Source organism: Ornithorhynchus anatinus, chromosome 20 (genome assembly GCF_004115215.2).
Source record: "Ornithorhynchus anatinus isolate Pmale09 chromosome 20, mOrnAna1.pri.v4, whole genome shotgun sequence".
In the NCBI taxonomy this organism is placed as follows: domain Eukaryota; kingdom Metazoa; phylum Chordata; class Mammalia; order Monotremata; family Ornithorhynchidae; genus Ornithorhynchus; species Ornithorhynchus anatinus.
The window spans coordinates 21,190,460-21,211,527 of record NC_041747.1 but is presented as its reverse complement, the minus strand read 5'-3'; the positions used below and the strand labels follow the sequence as shown (position 1 = coordinate 21,211,527).

The 21,068-nt window shown below is 43.0% G+C and overlaps 1 protein-coding gene across 2 annotated transcripts; it reads right to left on the bottom strand.

Annotated features, from left to right (window-relative positions):
• Positions 1-1,338: 1,338 nt before the first annotated feature.
• LOC100078975 (interstitial collagenase) lies at positions 1,339-19,615 on the bottom strand. Of its 2 annotated transcripts, none has more exons than XM_001509069.4 (10): positions 9,560-9,658; positions 8,703-8,944; positions 7,776-7,924; positions 7,562-7,687; positions 5,795-5,956; positions 5,499-5,616; positions 4,484-4,617; positions 2,867-3,029; positions 2,086-2,189; positions 1,339-1,664 (listed from the first exon to the last, which is right to left on the bottom strand). In XM_001509069.4, exons 1-10 carry the CDS (start codon positions 9,656-9,658, stop codon positions 1,564-1,566), a joined length of 1,398 nt encoding a protein of 465 aa, XP_001509119.4. In that variant the 3' UTR covers positions 1,339-1,563. The 2 variants fall into 2 exon arrangements, with proteins under 2 accessions (XP_001509119.4, XP_039770867.1); XM_039914933.1 differs by lacking the exon at positions 9,560-9,658 and adding an exon at positions 19,544-19,615 and having other exon boundaries at positions 1,564-1,664.
• Positions 19,616-21,068: the final 1,453 nt, after the last annotated feature.

Here is a 21,068-nt window from a genome sequence, read left to right as displayed (position 1 = left end):
GGATGTGTCTATTGTTCTATTGTCTACTCTCCCAAGTGCCTAGTACAGTGCTCTGCACATAGTAAGCGCTCAATAAATACGATTGCATGAATTAGGTAGTTTACAGTGAAGGTCACCGTGTCGACTCTTTATCCAGTCACATGCAATAAATACCATCTTTCTTTAGGAAAGAAACTCAGCCTAATGGAACAAATCATGGACCTGGGAGCCAGGGAACCTGGGTTTTGATCCCAGCTCTGCCACCTGCCTCCTCTGTGACCTCAAGCACGTCACTTGACTTTTCTGGGCCTCGGTTTCCTCATCTTTAAAATGGAGACAAGATCCCGGTTCTCCCTCCCCCTTACACTGTGAGCCTTGTGTGGGTCAGGGACTGTATCTGACGATTATTTTTTAAAATGTGCAGCATATATTAATAATAATAACGATAATAATAATAATAATAGTGGTATTTGTTAAGAGCTTACTATGTGTCAGGCACTGTACTAAGCACTGTGGTACTGTCTTGTCTAACGCTGTTGAGTCATCTCTGACCCATAGTGATGCCATGGACACCTCTCTCCCAGAATGACCCAGCTCCATCTGCGATCATTCTGGTAATGGATCCATAGAGTTTCCTTGGTCAAAATCTGGAAGCGGTTTACCCTGGCCTTCTTCGGCGCAGTAAACCTGCGTCTCCGCCCTCGACTCTCTCCCTTGCCGCTGCTGCCCAGCAAAGGTGAGTTTTGACTTGTAGCAGATTGCCTGCCACTCGCTAGCCACTGGCCAAGCTAGGAATGAAATGGACAGGCCTCTGCTTGACTCTCCCTCCGGTAGCCGAGATTGGTAGAGGACCGGAAACTCTCCAGGTGCCCCCTGAGAGGGGATGAGGAACTAAGTGCTTAATACAGTTCTTGGCCCAGAGTAAGCACTTAGCAAGTACCTTATTATCATTTAATTATGAAACTGTCATCATTTCACTTTTGAAATTTGTAATATCCTCGCATAATTAATGTCTTGAAAATCTGCTTCGTTTCAGTTTCCATCTTGAAAAACTGACTTCAAAACTGTGCCTATTATTTGGTAACTGGTAAGCACTTATTATGAGCCAGGCACCCTACTAAGTGCTAAGGTATATATAAGCAAATTAGGTTGAAAACAGTCCGTGTCCCAAAGGGGACTCAAGGTCTTAATCTCCATTTTATAGATGAAAGAACTGAGATCCAGAGAAGTGAAGTGACTTCCCAAGGTCACACAGCAAACAAGTGGAAGAGCAGAATTAATGTATTTAAGAGGACTGAGGTGTTATTTTTCATGGCTTTTCATTCTGCTATTAAAGATAGTACACCACCATGTTTAAATCTCCAATATAAAACACTTTATTGCCAGTTTGGAAGCTAAAAAAGTCTCATAAAGTCTATTAAAATATGAAAAATTGAACTATAAAACATGAAGAACGTACAAAGACATTTTGTAAATATAGTAAAATACTGAATACTGAGAAATTTAACATTTCAGAAGAATATATTTCTAGTTTTAAAAACTGCATTTTTAATTTGCCTGTGTAACAGTGGATGTTCACGTTGTCTAACAGTTAAACCAACTGTTGGTCTTCAGAAGGGTCAAGACTCTCTTCTTTTCATAATCAAATTTATACTGGCGCGTTCCTTGGAAGAAGTAGACAGAGTCTGAAAAGAGAAATAAATTGATGTACTGATTTGCCTAATTTTTGGATGATTTGTCACTTCTCTGTCTATGACATTCCCTTAGCCTGTCACCAAAAAATACCAGTGGAATTCAAGTGTCTTTCTATTTTTCTTAAATGGTTTCCATTAGGCACTTACTATGTACTAAGCACTGTACTAAGTGCTGGGGTAGGTACAAGCTAATCAGGTTGGACACAGTTCTTGTCCTACATAGAGCTCACAGTCTTAATCTCCATTTTACAGGGCAACTGAGGCACAGAGAACCAAAGGGACTTACCCAAGGTAACACAGCAGACAAGTGGCGGAGTCAGGGATTGGAAACCAGGCTCTCTGACTCCCAGGCCTATTCTCTTTCCACTAGGCCATACTACTTCTATAGTTTAGGAAAGTGTTTGGAACTTACCTTGGTCCTTGAAGACAGCATCGACTTTTTTGCCAATTCCCGGAAAGCCGAAGGCTAACGGCTGTGGAAAATTTGGGTCCATAGATTGCTTGTTTTCATTATATCTGATCCAAGAAAGCATTTAAAGCATAAGTTCCGGTAAAGAAAATGAAACCCTAATTTAGGTTTTTGGCACCATCATTTTCATCTGAAAATCTATCAGTCAATCAATCGATTATCGAGAGCTTAATCTCTGCAGAGCACTGGACTAAATTCTTGGGAGGGGACGGTAGAGTTAGTAAACATGATCCTCACCCTCAAAGATTTGACATTCTTAACTCCAAATACTAACTCCTCCCCTCCCTGTGAGCTGGTTATCTGGACTTTGAGCTCACTGTGGGCAGGGAATGCCACTGTTTATTGCTGCACTGTACTTTCCCATACGCTTAGTACAGTGCTGTGCACACAGTAAGCGCTCAATAAATCTGATTGAATGAATAAATGAATCAGTGATATTTACTGAGCACTTACTGTGTGTGAAGCACTCTGTTCTTCCCGATTTGGCTCATTCAGGGGAAACCACTAAAGGAGATTGAAACTTGTCTTGGGCAGAATAATAATAATAATGGCATTTTTAAGGGCTTACTATGTGCCAAACACTGTCCTAAACACTACAGGTAGCTCAAGTGTCCTGTTCAGTGGCAATTTATGGCTGCCGTAACATCACGGGGATGAAATTTGTCTGAATACCTTTCCTTTAAAAGTAACAGTGTCTCCCGGCTCTCCCAAGCATAGTCTTTACCTCCAGTACTTCTGACCTACGAAGAAGTAGGTTTTTCCAGTTATCTCATCATAAAAGGCAGCATCAATTCTCTTAACAGTTTTTGGAAAGCCGAAGGTCTCGTAGATCTCTTTGGGGTATCCTGGCATCACATCAAACCCTTTGAGGACCCAGTAGCGGTTGCCTGTGAACACAAGTCTGCCGTCACGTTTTGCCTCCTCTTTATATTTTCCCAATTTCAGATATGACAGAAATGAAAGGAAAGCTCTCCCCATCTTCTAAACCCTCCTACCACCCCACCTCCTCCATTTCAACACCCCTCTCCCAGGTCACCTTAGCCCAAAACCACCCTTCCATATATATTTCATTTCTATCCTCAATCTTTATCATCAGCCTTTTTTTAATGATATTTGTTAAGTGTTTACTAAGTGTTAAGTGCTGAGATAGATACAAGCTAATCAGATTGGACACAGTCCCTGTCCAAATAGTAAGGAGAACAGGTATTTAATCCCCATTTTAGAGTCGTGAAACCTGAGGCAAAGAGAATTGAAGTGACTCGTCCAAGGTCACAAAGCACACAAATGACTTTCCTACTTCTCTGTTGGTCTGTCTTAAGCTCCTTGAGGGCAGGGAAGATGTGCCTGCTACTCATACTCTCCCGGTTGCCTAGGACAGTTCTTGGTACTCTGGAAGTGCTCATTAAATACCATGATGGTGATATGATGATGCAAGCTAGGTTAAGATTTAAGCCAGATCAAATGATAAATAATAAAATAATATTCCTCAAATAATCCCAACTTTCAATTAAGGCTCTTTTCTGAGGTGGTGGATTGCAAGGATAACTTATTTTGAGAAATTCCAGACTGGATTCTTCCATTTTTCTAATGGAATGGAAGTTTGCCTCTGGGCTAATGAACACCTTAACGTTCCCTGCCCTACACAGGTGGAAGCTACATGGTTTTACTTCCTGATATAAGCTCAAAGACTTGTATGGGGCAGTAAGAATGAAGGAGAAATTGGGTTTATTTACATGTGCCTTTAGCCACACGGTAACATAGCCAAAAAGTGAAAGGGACCCAGTTTGCCTTTAAGCATTAGGCACCTCTAATTACATCCTCATTTCCCTTATTCCTTCTTTCTGTGTCACCTATACACTTTGGTCTGTACCCTTTAAGCACTTGATATTCACCCCACCCTCAGTCCCACAGTGGAAAGAGCACAGGTCTGGGAGTCAGAGGATGTGGGTTCTAATCCCAGCTCTGTCACATGTCTGCTTTATGACCTCAGACAAATCATTTAACTTGTCTGCATCTCACTTTCACGCATCAGTGGTCAACAACAGTGGTCTTACAGGATCTCTCAGAAGTGTGGGAACAACTCACCCTATCCCTTGTTACAGAAATGTCTGATGCTGGTGAAATTTGCTTCAATCATTTGCTTTTCAGTCATTTGATTTGACCCCGATCCAGAAAAGTAAATATCCGATTACATTTTTATCACCCCCATGGTAGATGGAATTGACTTAATGATGAAGCTGGATTACTTGGAAATTTGTGGGCAAATCATGGAGCAAAAAAACCCACCTGAATCCTATTATAAATTCCTCTCGGAAAGCACTAGGTAAAGAGAGTTGGCTACCTTTGAACACAAACACCTCATCTCTATCGGAATTCTCATAGGCCGCTTCGATCCCAGATGGCAGACTGGCCCACAGTGCAGAAATGAAATGCAGATCAACCTCAGGATTACTGGGGTGCTTGCGCATGAGGAACCTGATTTGAAAAAGATGGGTTTCATATTTAATTTTAAACAGTCTTAAAAGGAAATTCAGTTTCTCTCCTATTCCTAGAAAACTCTCTCACATACCACCACCCCCACCACACACTTCTACATCTCAGAGCACTCCCTAAACATTTTTTTCTGAAGTTCTTCTTTGAACCTAATCCTTAGTTTTCCTCCCATGCCTGTCTGCCACAACTGGAGTAATCAGCGATATCTTAAAGTGAAAACAGGTAGTCGGAGTAGCAGTAAAAATATCAGAAATGCAAGTTGCTTCCAGGTTACAAAGTTAACCGCTTAAGGCTAAGCGTTGACTCTCTTTTGTCACTAGGGCATCCTCTAATGCCAAGGGGTACATGAAAGGGATGTGGCAGTTGGAAGCCCCCAATCCATCATCCTTCACTCACTTGAAGGGGTTGATTTACGACACACTCATGCATCACATCTTCTGATTGGCACCGGCAGATGAGATCTGATTCATTTGGCCATCTGCCAATCATCTGATGCAGTATGACCCAGATTTGGGAGGGGAAGGGGACCATTTCAGGTAAGATTATACCAGGTTCAGTATAAATCTTACTAGCAGGGAGAGACTGGAGGAAAGATAGCTCAATATTCCTGTCTGAAGATTTGACCGAAAAATCTTCTTAGTCTGCTATGCATACCTGGAATAGAAGCGCTGTTCTGTTTCTTGGGAATCCTGTCATCAAATCTCTTTCTGATTATATGGTTCCTTCTCTCCCACCCTACTTGGACTATGTCCGATTCTAGGGGCCGTTGGTAATTTTGAAAAGGAAGCTTCTCCACTGATAATATTAGAACGACAAATTCCTCTGAAACTAAACTCTTCAAGGAAGGTTAAAGGTCTTTTTACCTATCTTTAAAGAACATAATTTCTCCACGGAGTGTGAAGATAGCATCGAATTTCAGCATAGGATCACATTGTTGTGGTGTTTCAGGTCCTATTGGCTGGATGGGACTTTTTGAGGGTCCTAAAAGAGGGGGAAAAAAGCTCAAATTAACACTAACAATAATAATGATATTTATGAAACTTATAGTAGGAGCTCAGCACTCTGCAAAAAGCCGGAGTACGTACAAGGTAATCAGAGCGGAAGCCCAATGCGGAACATATATAGCTAGAAATTGCAGGGCAAGGCTCTCTCCCCTTACCATAGATTTTCTGGATCCCATCGATGTCATCCTGAGGAAGCTTGAAGGGATCGATGTCCATGTACGAATAGACGGGGGACATCAGAGCCCCTATATCCTGGGAATGAGCAAGACCAAGGGCATGGCCGATTTCATGAGCAGCAACGAGAAACAAGTTGTAATCTGAAAAAAAACAAAACCATCAAAACGGACATGCCAGTCAGGTGCAGACACAAAATCAACGAACGAAGATTTTTGTCTACTAGCTTATCGGGTACTCGAGGTCCTTGGGGTGTCAAGCGGTGAGGTGAGAGAGCTACAGAACACTTCCTGAATTCCTTTCATCATCCCGGTCTTTTTTTAATGGTATTTGCTAAACTCTTACTATGTGCCAGGCACTATATTGAGCACCGGGGTAGATCCAAGCTAATAAGGTTGTACACAGTCCGTGTCCCATGTCGGGGTCAGAATATAAATTCCCATTTTTCAGATGAGGTCGCCCAGGCACAGAGAAGTTAAGTGACTTGACCAAGTTCACACTGCAGACAAGGGGTAGAGCCAGGGATAAGAATCCAGGACCCTCTGACTCCTATGCTCCGGGCTCTATGTCTGAAATTCCCAACATGAATTTGATTTATCTGGGAACAACAAAAAAACCCATTCCCGTTTCTTTTGGAAAGCATAATGAAGGAATCCAGGATTACTGGAAAGAACAATTTCTCCGCTTTTCTGGCTGAGACATTTGGAGGCAGATAGAACTCATCCAGGACACATGTGACTGTTCTCAGTGTTTATATGTGAATGGTATTTTCTTTTCACGGTTAAACGAGGATTGAATCCTCCCTCCTAAGGAGGGTTTCTAAGGAGGGCCTGTTTGGCAGGCCCACGCAGAGGCTGGGGGAGAAAACCTTGTCACTTCATTTCCATGTTGGATCCTCTACTGATGGAAAGGAAGCTTTCTCATCCTCCCCAGCGGGGCCAGGAGACATGCCAGGAATCACCAGGGGGCACTGCTCCTCTACCACAGTCCTGCCTGCTCATTACGTTGACTGGGGATGAAGTTTTGTGTTGTGTTGTGTTTTTTCAGTGGTATTTGTTACTATGTGCCAGACACTATACTAAATCCTGGGGTAGATCCAAGTTAATCAGGTTGGACACAATCCATGTCCCACATAATAATAATAATAGTGACGGTATTTGTTTAGCGCTTACTATGTGCCAAACACCGCTCTAAACTCTGGGGTAGATACAAGGTGATCGGGTTGTCCCACGTGGGGCTCACAGATTTTATCCCCGTTTCACAGATGAGGTAACGGGGGCCCAGAGAAGTTAAGTGGCTTGCCCGAGGTCACACGGCAGACAAGTGGCGGTCCCGCGATTAGAACCCATGACCTCCGAGTCCCAAGTCTGTGCCCTTGCCACTAAGGCACACCGAGGCCCCCCATTTTACAGTCGAGAGAACTGAGGCCTGGAGAAGTGGTGACTTGTCCAAAGTCACACTGCAGACGCGTGGAGGAGATTGATTGATTGACTATTTTCCCCTCCAGGAATGCCTCGGATCATCTTTTCTTCTCTATTTAGCAAGGGGTTCTAGCAGATGCTTAAACAGATTTCCCCACTTAAACTATTCTAGGAAATTGTGGAAAAAACACAGCACTGTATCCTTCTGTACCTTTTGTTTCAGGCCTCTTAACAACTCCCTCTTCTTCCCCCTCTCCTTATCCCTCTCTCCCTCCCTGCTATTATCACAGGACATAAGAAAAACTTGAAAATACTTTGCTCACTCACTCAGATGGCTTTTTGTCCAGGTTTCATCTTCATCAAAATGAATATCTCCACCAATAAGCTTCCCTGGTGGAAAAGCGTGTGCAAGGACTCCATCAGGGCCGTAGAAAGGAGAATTGTCATAGTGGTCTGAAACAAAAAGAAACAGAGTTTTATCCCTTTAACACCTGACGGCAGTGGAATTTGAGGAAAGCTGACATCCTTAGACCACAATTACCTCCAGAGAAAAATGAGATCATGATATCAGCTTCTTCCTTCCAGACCTTGGTGAACGTCAGGGGGGATACTTTACTCCAGACTTGAAACGCTTTCTTGATGGCCATGTCTACATCGGCTTTGGACAGATGTCTTGTATATTTCACAATCCTTAAAATCAAAGAGGAGCATGTGCCAGTTAAGAATAATAATTATGGTATCTGTTAAGCGCTGTCTATGTGTGAGACACTGTACTATGCACTGGGGTGAACACACCAAACTGGGTTGGACCCAGTCTCTATCCCACATGAGACAACCAGTCTTAATCCCCATTTGACAGATGAGGTAACTGGGACATAGAGAAGTTAAGTGACTTGCCCAAAGTCACACAGCGGGCAAACGGCAGATTTAGGATTAGAACCCAGGACCTTTTGACTCCCAGGCCCGTCCTCTATTCATTCATTCATTCAATAGTATTTATTGAGCGCTTACTATGCATAGAGCACTGTACTAAGCGTTTGGAATGTACAATTCCACAACAGATAGAGACAATCCCTGCTCAATGACGGGTTTACAGTCTAATCGGGGGAGACAGACAAAACAAGACAACATAATCACGATAAATAGAATCAAGGGGATGACACCTCATTAGCAAAATAAATAGGGTAATAAAAATATACACAAATGAGCACAGTGCTGAGGGGAGGGGAAGGGAGAGGGGGAGGAGCAGAGAGAAAGGGGGCTTAGCTGAGTGGAGGTGAAGGGGGGAAGGGAGCAGAGGGTGGAGGGGGAGCAGAGAGGGAGCAGAAGCAGCAGAGAGAAAAGGGGAAGCTCAATCTGGGAAGGCCTCTTGGAGGAGGTGAGCTTTCAGTAGGATACATCTCTATCCACGAGGCCACACTGTTCTTGCCTTTATCCCTGAAGATATTTTCCCACCCTGCAAGGTTACCTGTAAGTAATTTCTGTTTTATCCCATTTGGGATTTCCTGTAGTAACACCAAATCTAGCCACATCTGGCACACCACATCTGGGCTGCTTCATCACTTCCAGAGTTTCGGCATCTGGCTTTCCGGTCACTTTCAGATGGAAGAATGCCTGCATTTTCTTTATCTCTTCATCTATTAAGTTAGCACTCTTCCCCTTGGAAAGTTCCTCATTGCCGTTCAATTTGTAGAACTTTTCCAGATAATTCTGATGAGAGATTAAACACACGGAGGCATTAGCTATCGAATCTAAACACATATTTTAAGGATTGACCATTTTGAGTTAGCACTCTTCTCCTTAGAAAGCTGCCCGAGGCTTTTTAAATTGTAGACCTTTTCTAGATAATTCTAATGAATGATAAAACGTAAGTAAACATTAGGTGTCAAATCTTAATACGCAGCTAAGGAATAGAATAGAATTCTCAGCTTTTACAGGGTTGTAAGGTAGCCCTCAACAAAACTAAGTTCCACTTTTCATCTTTATTCTTAAGATGTTCCTCTTTGAACCTGAACTACAAATCCAGGTACAATAGATTCATCTCTGGGTGATGGGACATTTTTATAGTGCCCTATAAAGAAAGAGGTGTACGACTGCCTTTGCATCAACGGAAATTTCAGTCAAATAGGTAAGAATCCTATTCCTTTGACCTGCTTCTAAGGTATTTTAACCAAGTAACTGTCCCTTCATATAGCAGAGGCTCAAGAGATGAAGATTTTCATTTCTTGAAAACCTTGAAAGTGATAAAAATTGTCCCTCCGGCACATAATTCAAACTGAATCACAGGTGTTGAAAGTAGACAAAGAACACATTCCTTAATCTCACCTGGACAAGCTGCTGATTTTTCTTCTCTGTTTCTAGGTTGGCAGGGAAGGCGTAAGAAGCTGTTGCTTGGAGCAGAAGCAGAACTAAAATGCTCATCATTTTGACTTGCTTTTTTCTCAGCGTGACACCGAGGTTCGCTACCTGACTGCTCTCTGATTCACGTCTCTCATGAAACATCCCTCTATATATACCCCTCGGTGGTCAGATCAGGTCAGTAGACATCTGACTCCTCTTTCCTAACATCCCCTGATTAGCTTGAATATTCATCAGAACTGTGAGTCAAATCAGGTTAATCCAAATTGCCCGGTGTTGAAACCACATCGTGATTAATATCTAATAAGGCACAGTGTAGGATAAAACCCCGATGTTGAATAGACTTTCCAGAGTGAAGTCTTTCTTCTCTCTGTGTCTGGGTGATGCTTTGGAAATTAAATTTTATTGACCTACTTTGTATTTTAGGGAGAGGTTCGTGTCTGGCTCACACTTTGTAATAGAGATTGAGGTTACCCTTCCAGGGACTTTCATTTCCTCCTGGGTATTTCCCTGAACATGTCCCTGGGCACTAGATAAAAATGGTAACAAAATGATATTTGCTAAGTGCTTGCTACAAGTCCAAGCACTGGAGTGCAGTTAAGTGACTTAGCCAAAGTCACACAGGTAGCAAGTGACGGAGATAGGATTAGAACCCAGGTCTCCTGACACCCTGACCTTAGCCCCAGACCATGCTGCTACTCAAGATGAGAGGTTCCTGCCAGAGCAGAGATATTCCCAGGAGCCAGGGGGCAACTCTGGTGAAACCAGGTCAGTCCCTAGAGGGGTGTGGGACAACGAGGCTGTTGCTAGCCCTGTCTGGGGCAGATGGTGGGGGTTAAAAAGCAGCAAACTCACCCTAAACCCCATTTCCTCTCCCGATCCCCTCCACACACATAAACACACTCGTTGGAGAAATGCTCCTGCCCATTCCCCACTTTCCCTTCCGTACCCATCCTGGTGAGACTCTTGTTAGATTCAGGCCCCGTCCTCTGATTAACTGATACAAGTTCATTCATTCATTCACTTGTATTTATTGAGCACTTGCTGTGTGCAGAACACTGGACTGAGAGCTTGGGAAAGTACAAAACAACAAACAATGAGATTCACTGCCTACAACGAGCTTACAAGTTGGACACAGTCCCCCTCCCACATGGGGCTCTCAGTCTCCATCCCCATTTTAGAGATGAGGTCATTGAGGCCCAGAGAAGTGAAGTGGCTCGCCCAAGGTCACACAGCAGATCTGTGATGGACCTGAGATTAAGGGCCCTTCTGACTCCCAGGCCCGGACTCTATCCACTACGCCATGCTGCTTCTCAGAACGTAGAATATAGAACGAGCTTCCATTTGACTCAGACCAGATCAGAATCCCGTGTTTCCCCATCTGTTGGAAACTCTACCTTTCAACTAGAACTTGCATTATAGAACAAACATCAAGCATCTCCAGTAGCTCCCTATTGCTTTTTACAGGAAAGGGAAATCCTGATTGATTGATTGATTGATTGATTGTGAGCACTAACCTATCATTCAGAGGTATTGAGTACTTGAGGATTGTGTGCAGTTCAGTGTACTAAGCACTCAGGAGAGTACAATACAACACCAAATACCACTGACTGGTTGTGTACCCACTGCCCTTTTCACCGTAGGCCAGAAATATTTGTCCGAATCAATACCCTTGTCCTTCCTGTCCTTGTCCTTGTGTCTAGCCCAGAGTTTACACATTGTTAACACTTAATAATAATAATAATAATAATGATAATGCTCCTATTACTACTATCATTATTAGGGCCAAAGCAATAGATGGAGACTATTCCTCAGTTTGAGGAAGTGGAGAGGTCAGAGCCGGGAGGCTTTCACTAGACAGCAAAAAATCTGCCTAATCGTTCTGACGGTGAGGATGATGATATCCATAACAGTGATGAAGATGCAGGAAATAATAATGACCTGGCAGAGGGAGGAAAGTTGACTGTAGTAGGTACTGCCATAGGAACCCAGGAGGGCAGAGATGCAATCGTAGTTCAACTTTGTTGACTTACCCTTTTTAACTTGCTAATAAGCACTGCCTACTGGTTGCTACTTTTGTTTTCTCAGGCTGGATTCTAGGAGAGTGAATGTTCATCAAGCAAATAGCCCCATATATGGATGAACCTAAAAATTATTTTCACAGTAAGACTACATGTAAATACTTAGAAATCGCATAAGAAGTTCTGTATCTTATCTAAAGCAGTTGCAGTTTGTTGCCAACTCCAACAATTTTATCAAAGTTGTGGGGGATTCAAAATTGAACCCAGATTCTCCTTCCTTTTCCTTTCCTTGGAGAGCGCAATAATTTTATGTTGCTCAAGATACAGTGCTTCTTTATAGGCAAATTACAAATACCATCAAAATGAGCTAAATTACATGGATCAGGTAAAATAATTGCAGTAAAGTCTGGACTCAGAATATCTGGAAAACCCAGTTATCTGGACATATGAAGTCTTTGACAAACTGATTTTTTTTAATGGTGATTGTTAAGCATTACTACGTGCCCGGCACTGTACTAAATACTGGAGTACAGGTTGGAAAAGCACAGGAGACGTTGCAAAAGTAATATTAGTAGTAATAATAATATTAGTGGTATTCGTTAAGCTCATACTATGTCTACTATGTGCCAATGTTTATAAGTGTCCTGAGCATTGGGGTAGATACAAAATAATCCCATTAGGCACAGTCATTGTTCCACATGGGGCTTACAATCTAAGGGGAGGGAGAACAGTTATTTAATTCCCATTTTAGTGTGAGGAAAATGAGGCATGGAGAAGTCAAATAACTTGCCCACGGACATACCGTGGGCAGTTGGTGGAGCCAGGATTAAAACCCAGCTCACCTGGCTCCCAGGCCCCTGCTCTTTCCACTGGGTGACAACTTTTCTCATAAGCTCCAGCTGAGTTCCTCTGATCCACCTCTTTCCAGACTTGGTAGCCTGAGGTCTAGAACTACCATGTCTCCGAAACAGCATGGCCAGATGGAAAAAAAAATACCGCTCTGTCACGGGATCTCATTGCATTATGTTGACCCCCTTCAAAGCCTTATAGAAGGCACACCTCCTCCAAGAGGCCTTCCCAGATTAAGCCCTCTTTTTCTTTTATTCAACTCCTTTCTTTGTCACCCTGACTTGCCCCTTTATTCATCAACCCCACCCAGCCCCGCAGCACTTGCGTACATATCTGCAATTTATTTATTTATGTTAATGTCTTTCTTCCCCTCCAGACTGTAAGCTCCTTTTGAGCAGGGAATGTGTCTGTTATATTGTCGCACTGTGCTCTCACAAGGGCATAGTACATGCTCTCTACACTGTTAAGCACTCAATAAATAGAAACGACTGACTGACTTGACTTGGCACTTATCGAGTACAACAATTATTACTACAGGTGATTTTGTCATAGCTCCATGAGGCATGTTACTGTCACACTGAAGTAAGTGAAGCTATTTCCCCATCCTGACAGCTGTGAAGTCTTGATCTACCATAGCATTGGGCGTCCACCTTAATATTATTAAATCATAATGCTCTGCACAGTGTAAGCGCTCTACAAATACCACCGATTGGTTGATTGAAACTGACTAATCCCTTCTCTCAGAGGAAAGAGCACGGGCTTTGGAGTCAGAGGTCATGAGTTCGAATCCCAGCTCTGCCACTTGTCAGCTGTGTGACTGTGGGCAAATCACTTAACTTCTCTGGGCCTCAGTTACCTCATCTGTAAAATGGGGATTAAGACTGTGAGCCCCATGTGGGACAACCTGATTCCCCTATGTCTATCCCAGCGCTTAGAACAGTGCTCTGCACATAGTAAGCGCTTAACAAATACCAACATTATTATTATTCTCTCCTCAGATAGATAGAGGCCATCCCTACCCAACAACGGGCTCTGATGTGGCAAAAGCCTATTTTGTGCAGAGAACTGTACTAAGTCCTGGAGATAGGTATAAAGGAAATAATTATAATAATAATATTGGCATTGATTAATCACTCACTACGTGCCAAGTAAGTCTTGAATCCGGACAGCCACAGTCACGTGGTGAGTGGGTTGGACCCAAGGGAAATGAGTATTTCTCAAGTCCTAATAACAGTGTATCCCCTAAAGGAAAAAAAAAAAAAACAATTCATCATTGAGAATACATGAGAAGTTTTAGAAATTCTCATATGAGTCAAAGACTTAGACCCAAAACATGATTCTCTTTGCCCAGTGCCCTGGGGTGGGGAGGGGAGGAGGACGGAAGTATTGGGAGGAGTGATAAACACACATAAAGTCATGAAGGGGAGAGATGGGCTGAGCCCAAGTACAGCTGAAAATTCTGAAAATCAGAATAGACACGATGCACAGTTCCTGCCATTTCTACCAAGCCAACGTGGAACTGAGATGTATAAATGGAGGTAACACATAGAGGATCCAGAAAATAGCAGGAGAGGGGTCAGAGAGAGTGATGGAAATGGTTTCAAGGATGGAAAAGACTTTCTCTGAGAGGTTGGGGTTGGTAGAGCGGAGGAGAGAAGGATAATGGGTGAAGGAAGAGCATGTCAAGCTTCAGACCTGCCGTTAAAATCTGCAACATTGTTTTCCATGTCTGTAGGCAGAAATGGACATCCACGGGAACAGGAGAGAATTCAGTCAGACGGAAGGAAGAACTTCTTGACCTCTCCTGGGACAACTAACCAACCATCGGAGGCCGTGGGAATTCCAATCCTGGAGAACGTTTTCAAAAAACAATCTCTAGATTGCGAGCTCATCTCAACACCACGAGCTGATTGTGGGCAAAGAATATCACTGTTTATTGTTGTACTGTACTTTCTCCAAGTGCTTAATACAGTACTCTGTACACAATAAAAGCTTATTAATTATAATTGAATGGAAAAAATATATGTTCAGGTTTGTGTCAGTCAGAATAGATGTTCATCTAAAACCTAAGGCAGGGTTCTGCTCCCTGGGGACCCTCAGCAAGGACACGTTGACTGGGATCAAGATCATCCCAAATGTGTGGGAAATTAAATACTTTCAGAAACGGCACTGTGTTGTTTTCAAGAGAAAAATGTCCTTTTGCAAATGAAACAGAGGCTGCCGTGTTGAATACTTTCCCTAGGCAAATGGGATATAGTAAAAAATATTATGGGTGCCTGAGGTTTGTCTGAATGACTAGCTGTTTTGCTCACCATTTCAGAGAAGAAAGTATCATTTTGAGGAATATTCATTCATTCATTCATTCATTCAATTGTATTCATTGAGCCCTTACTGTGTGCAGAGAACTGTACTAAGTCCTGGAGATAGGTGTAAAGGAAATAATTATAATAATAATATTGGCATTGTCCTGAGCACTGGGGAACATTCAAGATAATCAGGTTAGACACAGTCCCTGTCCCACATGGAGCTCACAGTCTATGGGGAAGGGAGAGCAAGCATTTCACCCCCACTTTACAATGAGGAAACTGATTCTCAAAGAGGTTAACTGACTTGCCCAAAGTCACACGGCAGGCAAGTGGTGGAGTTGTGTTTAGATTTCAGGTGTCCTGATTCACAGGCTGGTGTTCTCTGGTTTCCGACTCAGAAGTCAGGAGTAAAGAAGCAGGGGGTGTGAGGGTGGTGTGACGGGAAAGACAGACCCTCAAGGAAAAAAATAACAAAGGGAGTGCCAGAAGCTTCTAACTGACCGTTTTCCTCTTGCTTCTACTGCAAGAGCAGCTATGGTCTAGTGTTCAAAGCTTAGGACTGGAAGTCAGGAGACCTGAGTCCTGATCACAGCTATGTCGCTTGCCCGCTTTGTGACTTAGGGCAAGCCACTAACCTCTCTGAGCCTCAAGTTCTTCATCTGTAAAATTCATTCATTCATTCAAGCACATTTTTTACTGTGTGCAGATCACTGTACTAAGTGCTTAGGAGAGTAGAGTATGAGGATAACAATAAAATGGGGTTGAAATGCCTGGTTTTCCTGAGACTGTGGGCAGATGCAGTCTGATTATCCTCATGCGTTCTAATCCCAGCTCTGCCACTTGTCTGCTGTGTGACCTTGGGCAAGTCACTTTACTTCTCTGGACCCGTTACCTCATCTGTAAAACAGGGTGTCCAAACCGATCACCTTGTGGCGACCCAAGCACTTAATACGGTGCCCGGAACAGAGTAAGTGCTTAACAAATACCACAGATATTATTATTATTTCTTGTGCTTTTATCTTCTTACTTCTTCTCCTATCTCTGGGCTCCTATCTGGTATTTATTTCTTGTATGGAATTAATTTGTATTCACTGTTTGTGAAGCGGAAAATGGGGGAAAGGGATGTATATTCTTCTGACTCACCAGGGAAAATTAAGCAACATGGATGAAATATCTGTTTATTGAGCTATTCAATGTCTGTTTGGGTTTTATATGCCTTCCTGCTCCAGTCTTATCTACACAGTCCTTGAGGGATGACGCCTCTAATTCGGATTCCGCAACATTCTTTTTTCTTGACATTCAGGGAAGTATAAAAAAAAAAGTGTCCTTTGGCCTGTAATGGCTTAACTGTTGTGTCTGTCTGTAGTCAGAAAGAGACCGATTGCTCTTCTGGGTGTGTCTGAACTGCTATAACCTTACAGACGCTCAATAACAGGCTCCTGATGATGATAAAGATATAAGATCGCAAATGAACCTGTCAAGAGCGCCTTCACCAATCTCGTTATGAGAGAAAGTGCAAAACACATTCGCTTTGAGTTCTGCAGAATCTCCATCATCCATCCATAGTACTTGTTGAGCACCTACAGAGTGCTAAGCACTGTATTAAGCACCTGGGAGGGTATGTTAGAAGCAAGTCGCACATTTCTGGCCCTCTAGTAGGTTACCGTCTGAAGAAAAAGACAGCCTGACGAAAGATTTATTAAAATAATAGAAGCGGGAGAGAGGTCAAAGATATCTGATCTTTATAAATCAAACTGAAGAAAAAAAGAATTAACTTTTCTTCAGGGAGTTTGGTCTTTTATCATATCTAATATTTCTCAATTTCAAATCGGACCCTCCTGAAGAAAGAGCCATAAACTGATTAGGGCCTATGGATACAGTCTTTTTATCTGTACACTTCATCAGGTCTTTGCTCTCAACCTCAGGTTTCAGCCCATAAAAAGCACCCAATAGTAATAGTTGACTGGGTCATGAATCACCAGGGCCACTTCCTGTTTAGACTTAACACACCTTGGTACTGTGAAATATTCTCCAAAGTCTGGTCAACTTGAAAGCCATGATAAGAGTTGAATGTGGTCACTGTAAAATGGTCTATTAGCTTGGACAGTATGAGAATGAAGTAAAATTCACGACTTTTTATTTTAGCTGATCTCCATTTCCTTTAACTTGCGAGGGATGTCTCTATTCAGATTTGGATAGGGAAGCCTGGGAATCAGAAGGTCAAAGGTTCTAATCTTGGCTCTGCCATTTCTCTGCTGTGTGACCTTGGGCAAGTCCCTTCACATCTCTGGGCCTCAGTTACCTCATCTGTAAAATGGGGTTTGAAACTGTGAGCCCCATGTTGGACAGGTACTGTGTCCAACCCGATTTGCTTGTAGCCAGCTCAACGCTTAGTACAGTGCTCTGCACATAATAAGCGGTCAATAAATACTATTGAATGAATGAACGCTTAGTACGGTTGTTGGTGCACAAAGTAAACGTCTAACAAATACCACAATTATTATTACTTGCTTAACAAATACCATAAAAAGGTGGAGCATGATTAGATCCAAGGTTGCCCAAAGTTAAGGGAACACTTTTGCATGTGCAGTGGTTTAGGTGTGTTTGTGGTATACATGTGCATGTATGTGCAATTTTCATATTTTACCTCCAACAGCAAAACACCTCATTAGATCAGTTTTGCCTACATAAATCCTGGAGAAAGTGAGTGGAAACACATTGTTCCAGACTTTCAGAGCTTCCTTAACTGCACCATTGACAGTGTTTTATTTGCGGTCCTGTGTGAAGTTCACAGTTCTTTAATGCAAGATAGAAGAAAATGAAATCATGAAGGCAATTTTTTTTTCACCATCCATCTATGTCACTGCAATGAATTGACTAAAATTCTGATAAAATGCTACCTGTGAGTTAGAGCATTCGCTGTCCATTTGGGGTTTCCGGGAAAGGTGCTGAATTTGGCGATTCCAGAAAATTTTCAACTTTGCTTTCTTCATCACCTTCAGTGTTCTGGGATCTAGATTTCCTGTCACCTACCAACTTGAAACCATTGGCATTTCTTTAGTTTTCTTTATGAATGTTCTCCCGTTCTTAGTTTGGGGGAATTGTTTTGCATCATTTCCAAGGTCATAGTGTTCAAAGTTCCTTTTAAATGAAAAAAAAAACAGCACACAGTTATTAGGCACCAATTCAGGCTGTTTTATCTACAATTAATTCTTTTGATTTCCCAGTTTCCCTGGTTTTTTGTGGGGTTTTTTTTGCATCCTTTGGTAAGTGTGTTTTATTCTTCATTTAAACTGTTCCCTGGTGTACTTACTTTATCTTGAAACACAGTTTTTGAATTTTTGTGACTTGTGCCTACCTTAGCAAGGCCAAGTGGAGAACTAGGATGATTATTCTGGTTACTCATGCCATGAGAACCCTTTTGCTTCAGCTATATGGGTACATCAGCTGGGAGTTTTTGTAAAATCCTGAATTTTCTAGATAGTTGCTTCAGTGTGTCAGTTTCCTCATCTGGAAAATGAAAGGTGTTTTTATAATGGTATTTGTTAAGCACTTACTTTGTGTCAGGCACTGCTGTAGATACAAATTAAGCAGGTTGGACACCGTTCATGTCGCACATGGGGCTCATAGTCCCAAACCCCATTTTATAGACAAGGAAATGGAGGCACAGAAAAGTGAAATGACTTGCCCAAAGTCATCCAGCAGACAAGTGGCAGAGCTGGGATTAGAACCCAGATCCTTCTGACTCCCAGGTCCATGCTCTGTCCACTAGGTCATGCTGTTTCTCAGCAAGCTAAATATCTGTTCCCTCTCTTTCATTGTGAACCTGGTGTGGGGTAGGGTATGTATTAGATCTGATGTTCTAGTGCTGAGCACATGAACAAATACCACAATTATTGTTATTAGTATTGTCTTTTTATTTAATTTAAAAACAGAGCTGGTCGAGACATGGAAAAGGAAGAATACCCTCGATACTCATTACCCTTTTACCGAAGTTAAACGTTATCCATCCCAGCAATGCATAGAACACAGAATTTGAATTCAGCTAACTAGGCTTTATGAAAACTGAGCAAATTCTTTTCTTCATGCCCAAATTCTGACTCCAGATCTGCTCATTCCAACTGGTCCTGAGACACCAAAACAAACAATACTCTTTCTCAGTTACTCCGTAGCCCTCTCCAGTACTGTAAGTCACTACCTGAACAAATGCTGTGTTTTTCTCTATTCTGTGCTGTTGGGTCCCAGGGTACGACAGATTCAGTCACTCAGTGGTATTTACTGAGCGCTTACCGTGTGCAGAGCACTGTGCTAGGGGCTTGGGAGAGTATAAGTGACACATTCCCTGACCCAGTAGCACATACATTATCAGAAGAAGGGGAAGCCTCTTCATTCTCTTCCTGAGAGTTGAATGCTGTTCTGGTTCAAACGCTCCTCCCGAAACTAGCTGCAGGTGGAAGAGTCGGGAAGTCCGCTCTGTTGAGCTTCACGCCACAGGCACGCTGCCACATTGTGCTACAAACTGCACTTAGTACCATTTTGCTTCACATCATAGTTCCCACTACATTTCTCACTGCAGTATACACTGCACTTCACACAACATCTAACACGCCACCTCGCACAGCAGCTCCCTGCCGTACCTCACATCACGTTTCCCACCACCACTTCCCACAACATTTCACGCTACAGTTCAAACAGCGTTACACCTCACACAGCACTTTACGCTGCACTAGGCTTCCCATCAGGACAAGTTTCAGTCCAGGACTATAGAATCATACCTGCAGTAGTTGTAAGCTTCAGTGAAGTAGGTTTTTCTTGTCTGCTGGTTATAAAATGCCATTTTTGGAAAGCCCGGAATGCTGACGTCCCTCGGGTAGCAGTCCGGCAGCGCATTGCCCTGGCTGACCCAGAATTTTCTGCCTAGAAAGCCAGATGAAAGAGAAAGCTTTCCTAATCCTTGTCCGAAGATTAAATAGTGTTGACTACCCAGATGAGAGATAACCCAGAAGGAGAAGCAGCATGTCTCAGTGGTAAGAGCACAGGCTTAGGAGTCAGAGAATACGGGTTCTAATCCTGGCTCCACCTCGTGTGTGCTGCGTGACCGTAGATAAATCACTTAACTTCTCTGTGCCTCAGTTCCGGTGTCTGTAAAATGGGGAATAAGACTGTGAGCTTCATATGGGACATGGACTGTGTCTGACCTGGTTACTTATTGTCTACCCTAGTATTTAGTACAGGGGCAGGCACATAGTAAGGGCTTAACAGCTACCGTTTAAAAAAAAAAAAAGACATACACCCGTCGGGCCGTTGCGGAATTAATAATAATAATAATAATGATGGTATTTATTAAGTGCTTACTATCTGTCAAGCACTGGTCTAAGCGCTGGGGTAAATACAAGGAAATTGGGATGGACACAGTCCCTGCCCCTCATGGGGCTCACAGTCTCCATCCCCATTTTACAGATGAGGGAACTGAGGCCCAGAGAAGTTTAGTGGCTTGCCCCAGGTCACACAGCAGTCAAGCGGCGGAGCCGGGATCAGAACCCATGACCTTCTGACTCCCAGGCCCATGCTCTATGCACTGGGCCATGCTGGGACTACTTCCTATGATGGTATCCCTAAAGATCTGCAGACAGAATCCTGAATCACCTCTCATAAACAGACCCTGGGAATTCCAAAAGCCACTGCCCTGCCTCCCTGCTTCCTCCATCTCTCCGGCCCACTTGGAAAAACAACGGCCAGTTCCCTTTAATAAAAATGAGATGATGCTTTTGAGAAAGTTCCTAAGCTACTTCGATGCCCTCTCGTGGCAGAATTGGCCAGAAGGAGGATACGAAACTGAGATGAACGCATCCGGGATTAGGGAACACCCTCCGGAAAACACTGAACAGGAAGGAATCACATGTGTCAAAAGACTGATTTCACTTCATGCTTGCCTAAAGAAGATCAATATGTTAGAAGGGAGCCTCAAGCTTCGGTGGCCCACAGAAAGGATTCCTTAGAGAAACGTTAATAATAATAACGTTGGTATTTGTTAAGCGCTTACGAGGTGCCGAGCACTGTTCTAAGCGCTGGGGGAGATACAGGGTCAACAGGTTGTCCCGCGTGGGGCTCACACGCTTTTAATCCCTATTTTACAGATGAGGGAACTGAGGCACAGAGAAGTGAAGTGACTCGCCCACAGTCACACAGCTGACAAGTGGCAGAGCCGGGAGTCGAACTCATGACCTCTGACTCCGAAGCCCAGGCTCTTTCCACTGAGCCACGCTGCTTCTCCAAAAGACCTGCCTCGCTCCTTGATAA

Bases quoted from the DNA above. Each gene is read 5' to 3' on its own strand.
- LOC100078975 (XM_001509069.4), bottom strand. From the start codon at position 9,658: ATGATGAGCATTTTAGTTCTGCTTCTGCTCCAAGCAACAGCTTCTTAC. The intron at 8,945-9,559 runs GTGAGATTAAGG...ATCTCTCATCAG, and splicing joins AAAATCAGCAGCTTGTCCAG to AATTATCTGGAAAAGTTCTA. The intron at 7,688-7,775 runs GTAATTGTGGTC...TTTTTGTTTCAG, and splicing joins GATCTCATTTTTCTCTGGAG to ACCACTATGACAATTCTCCT.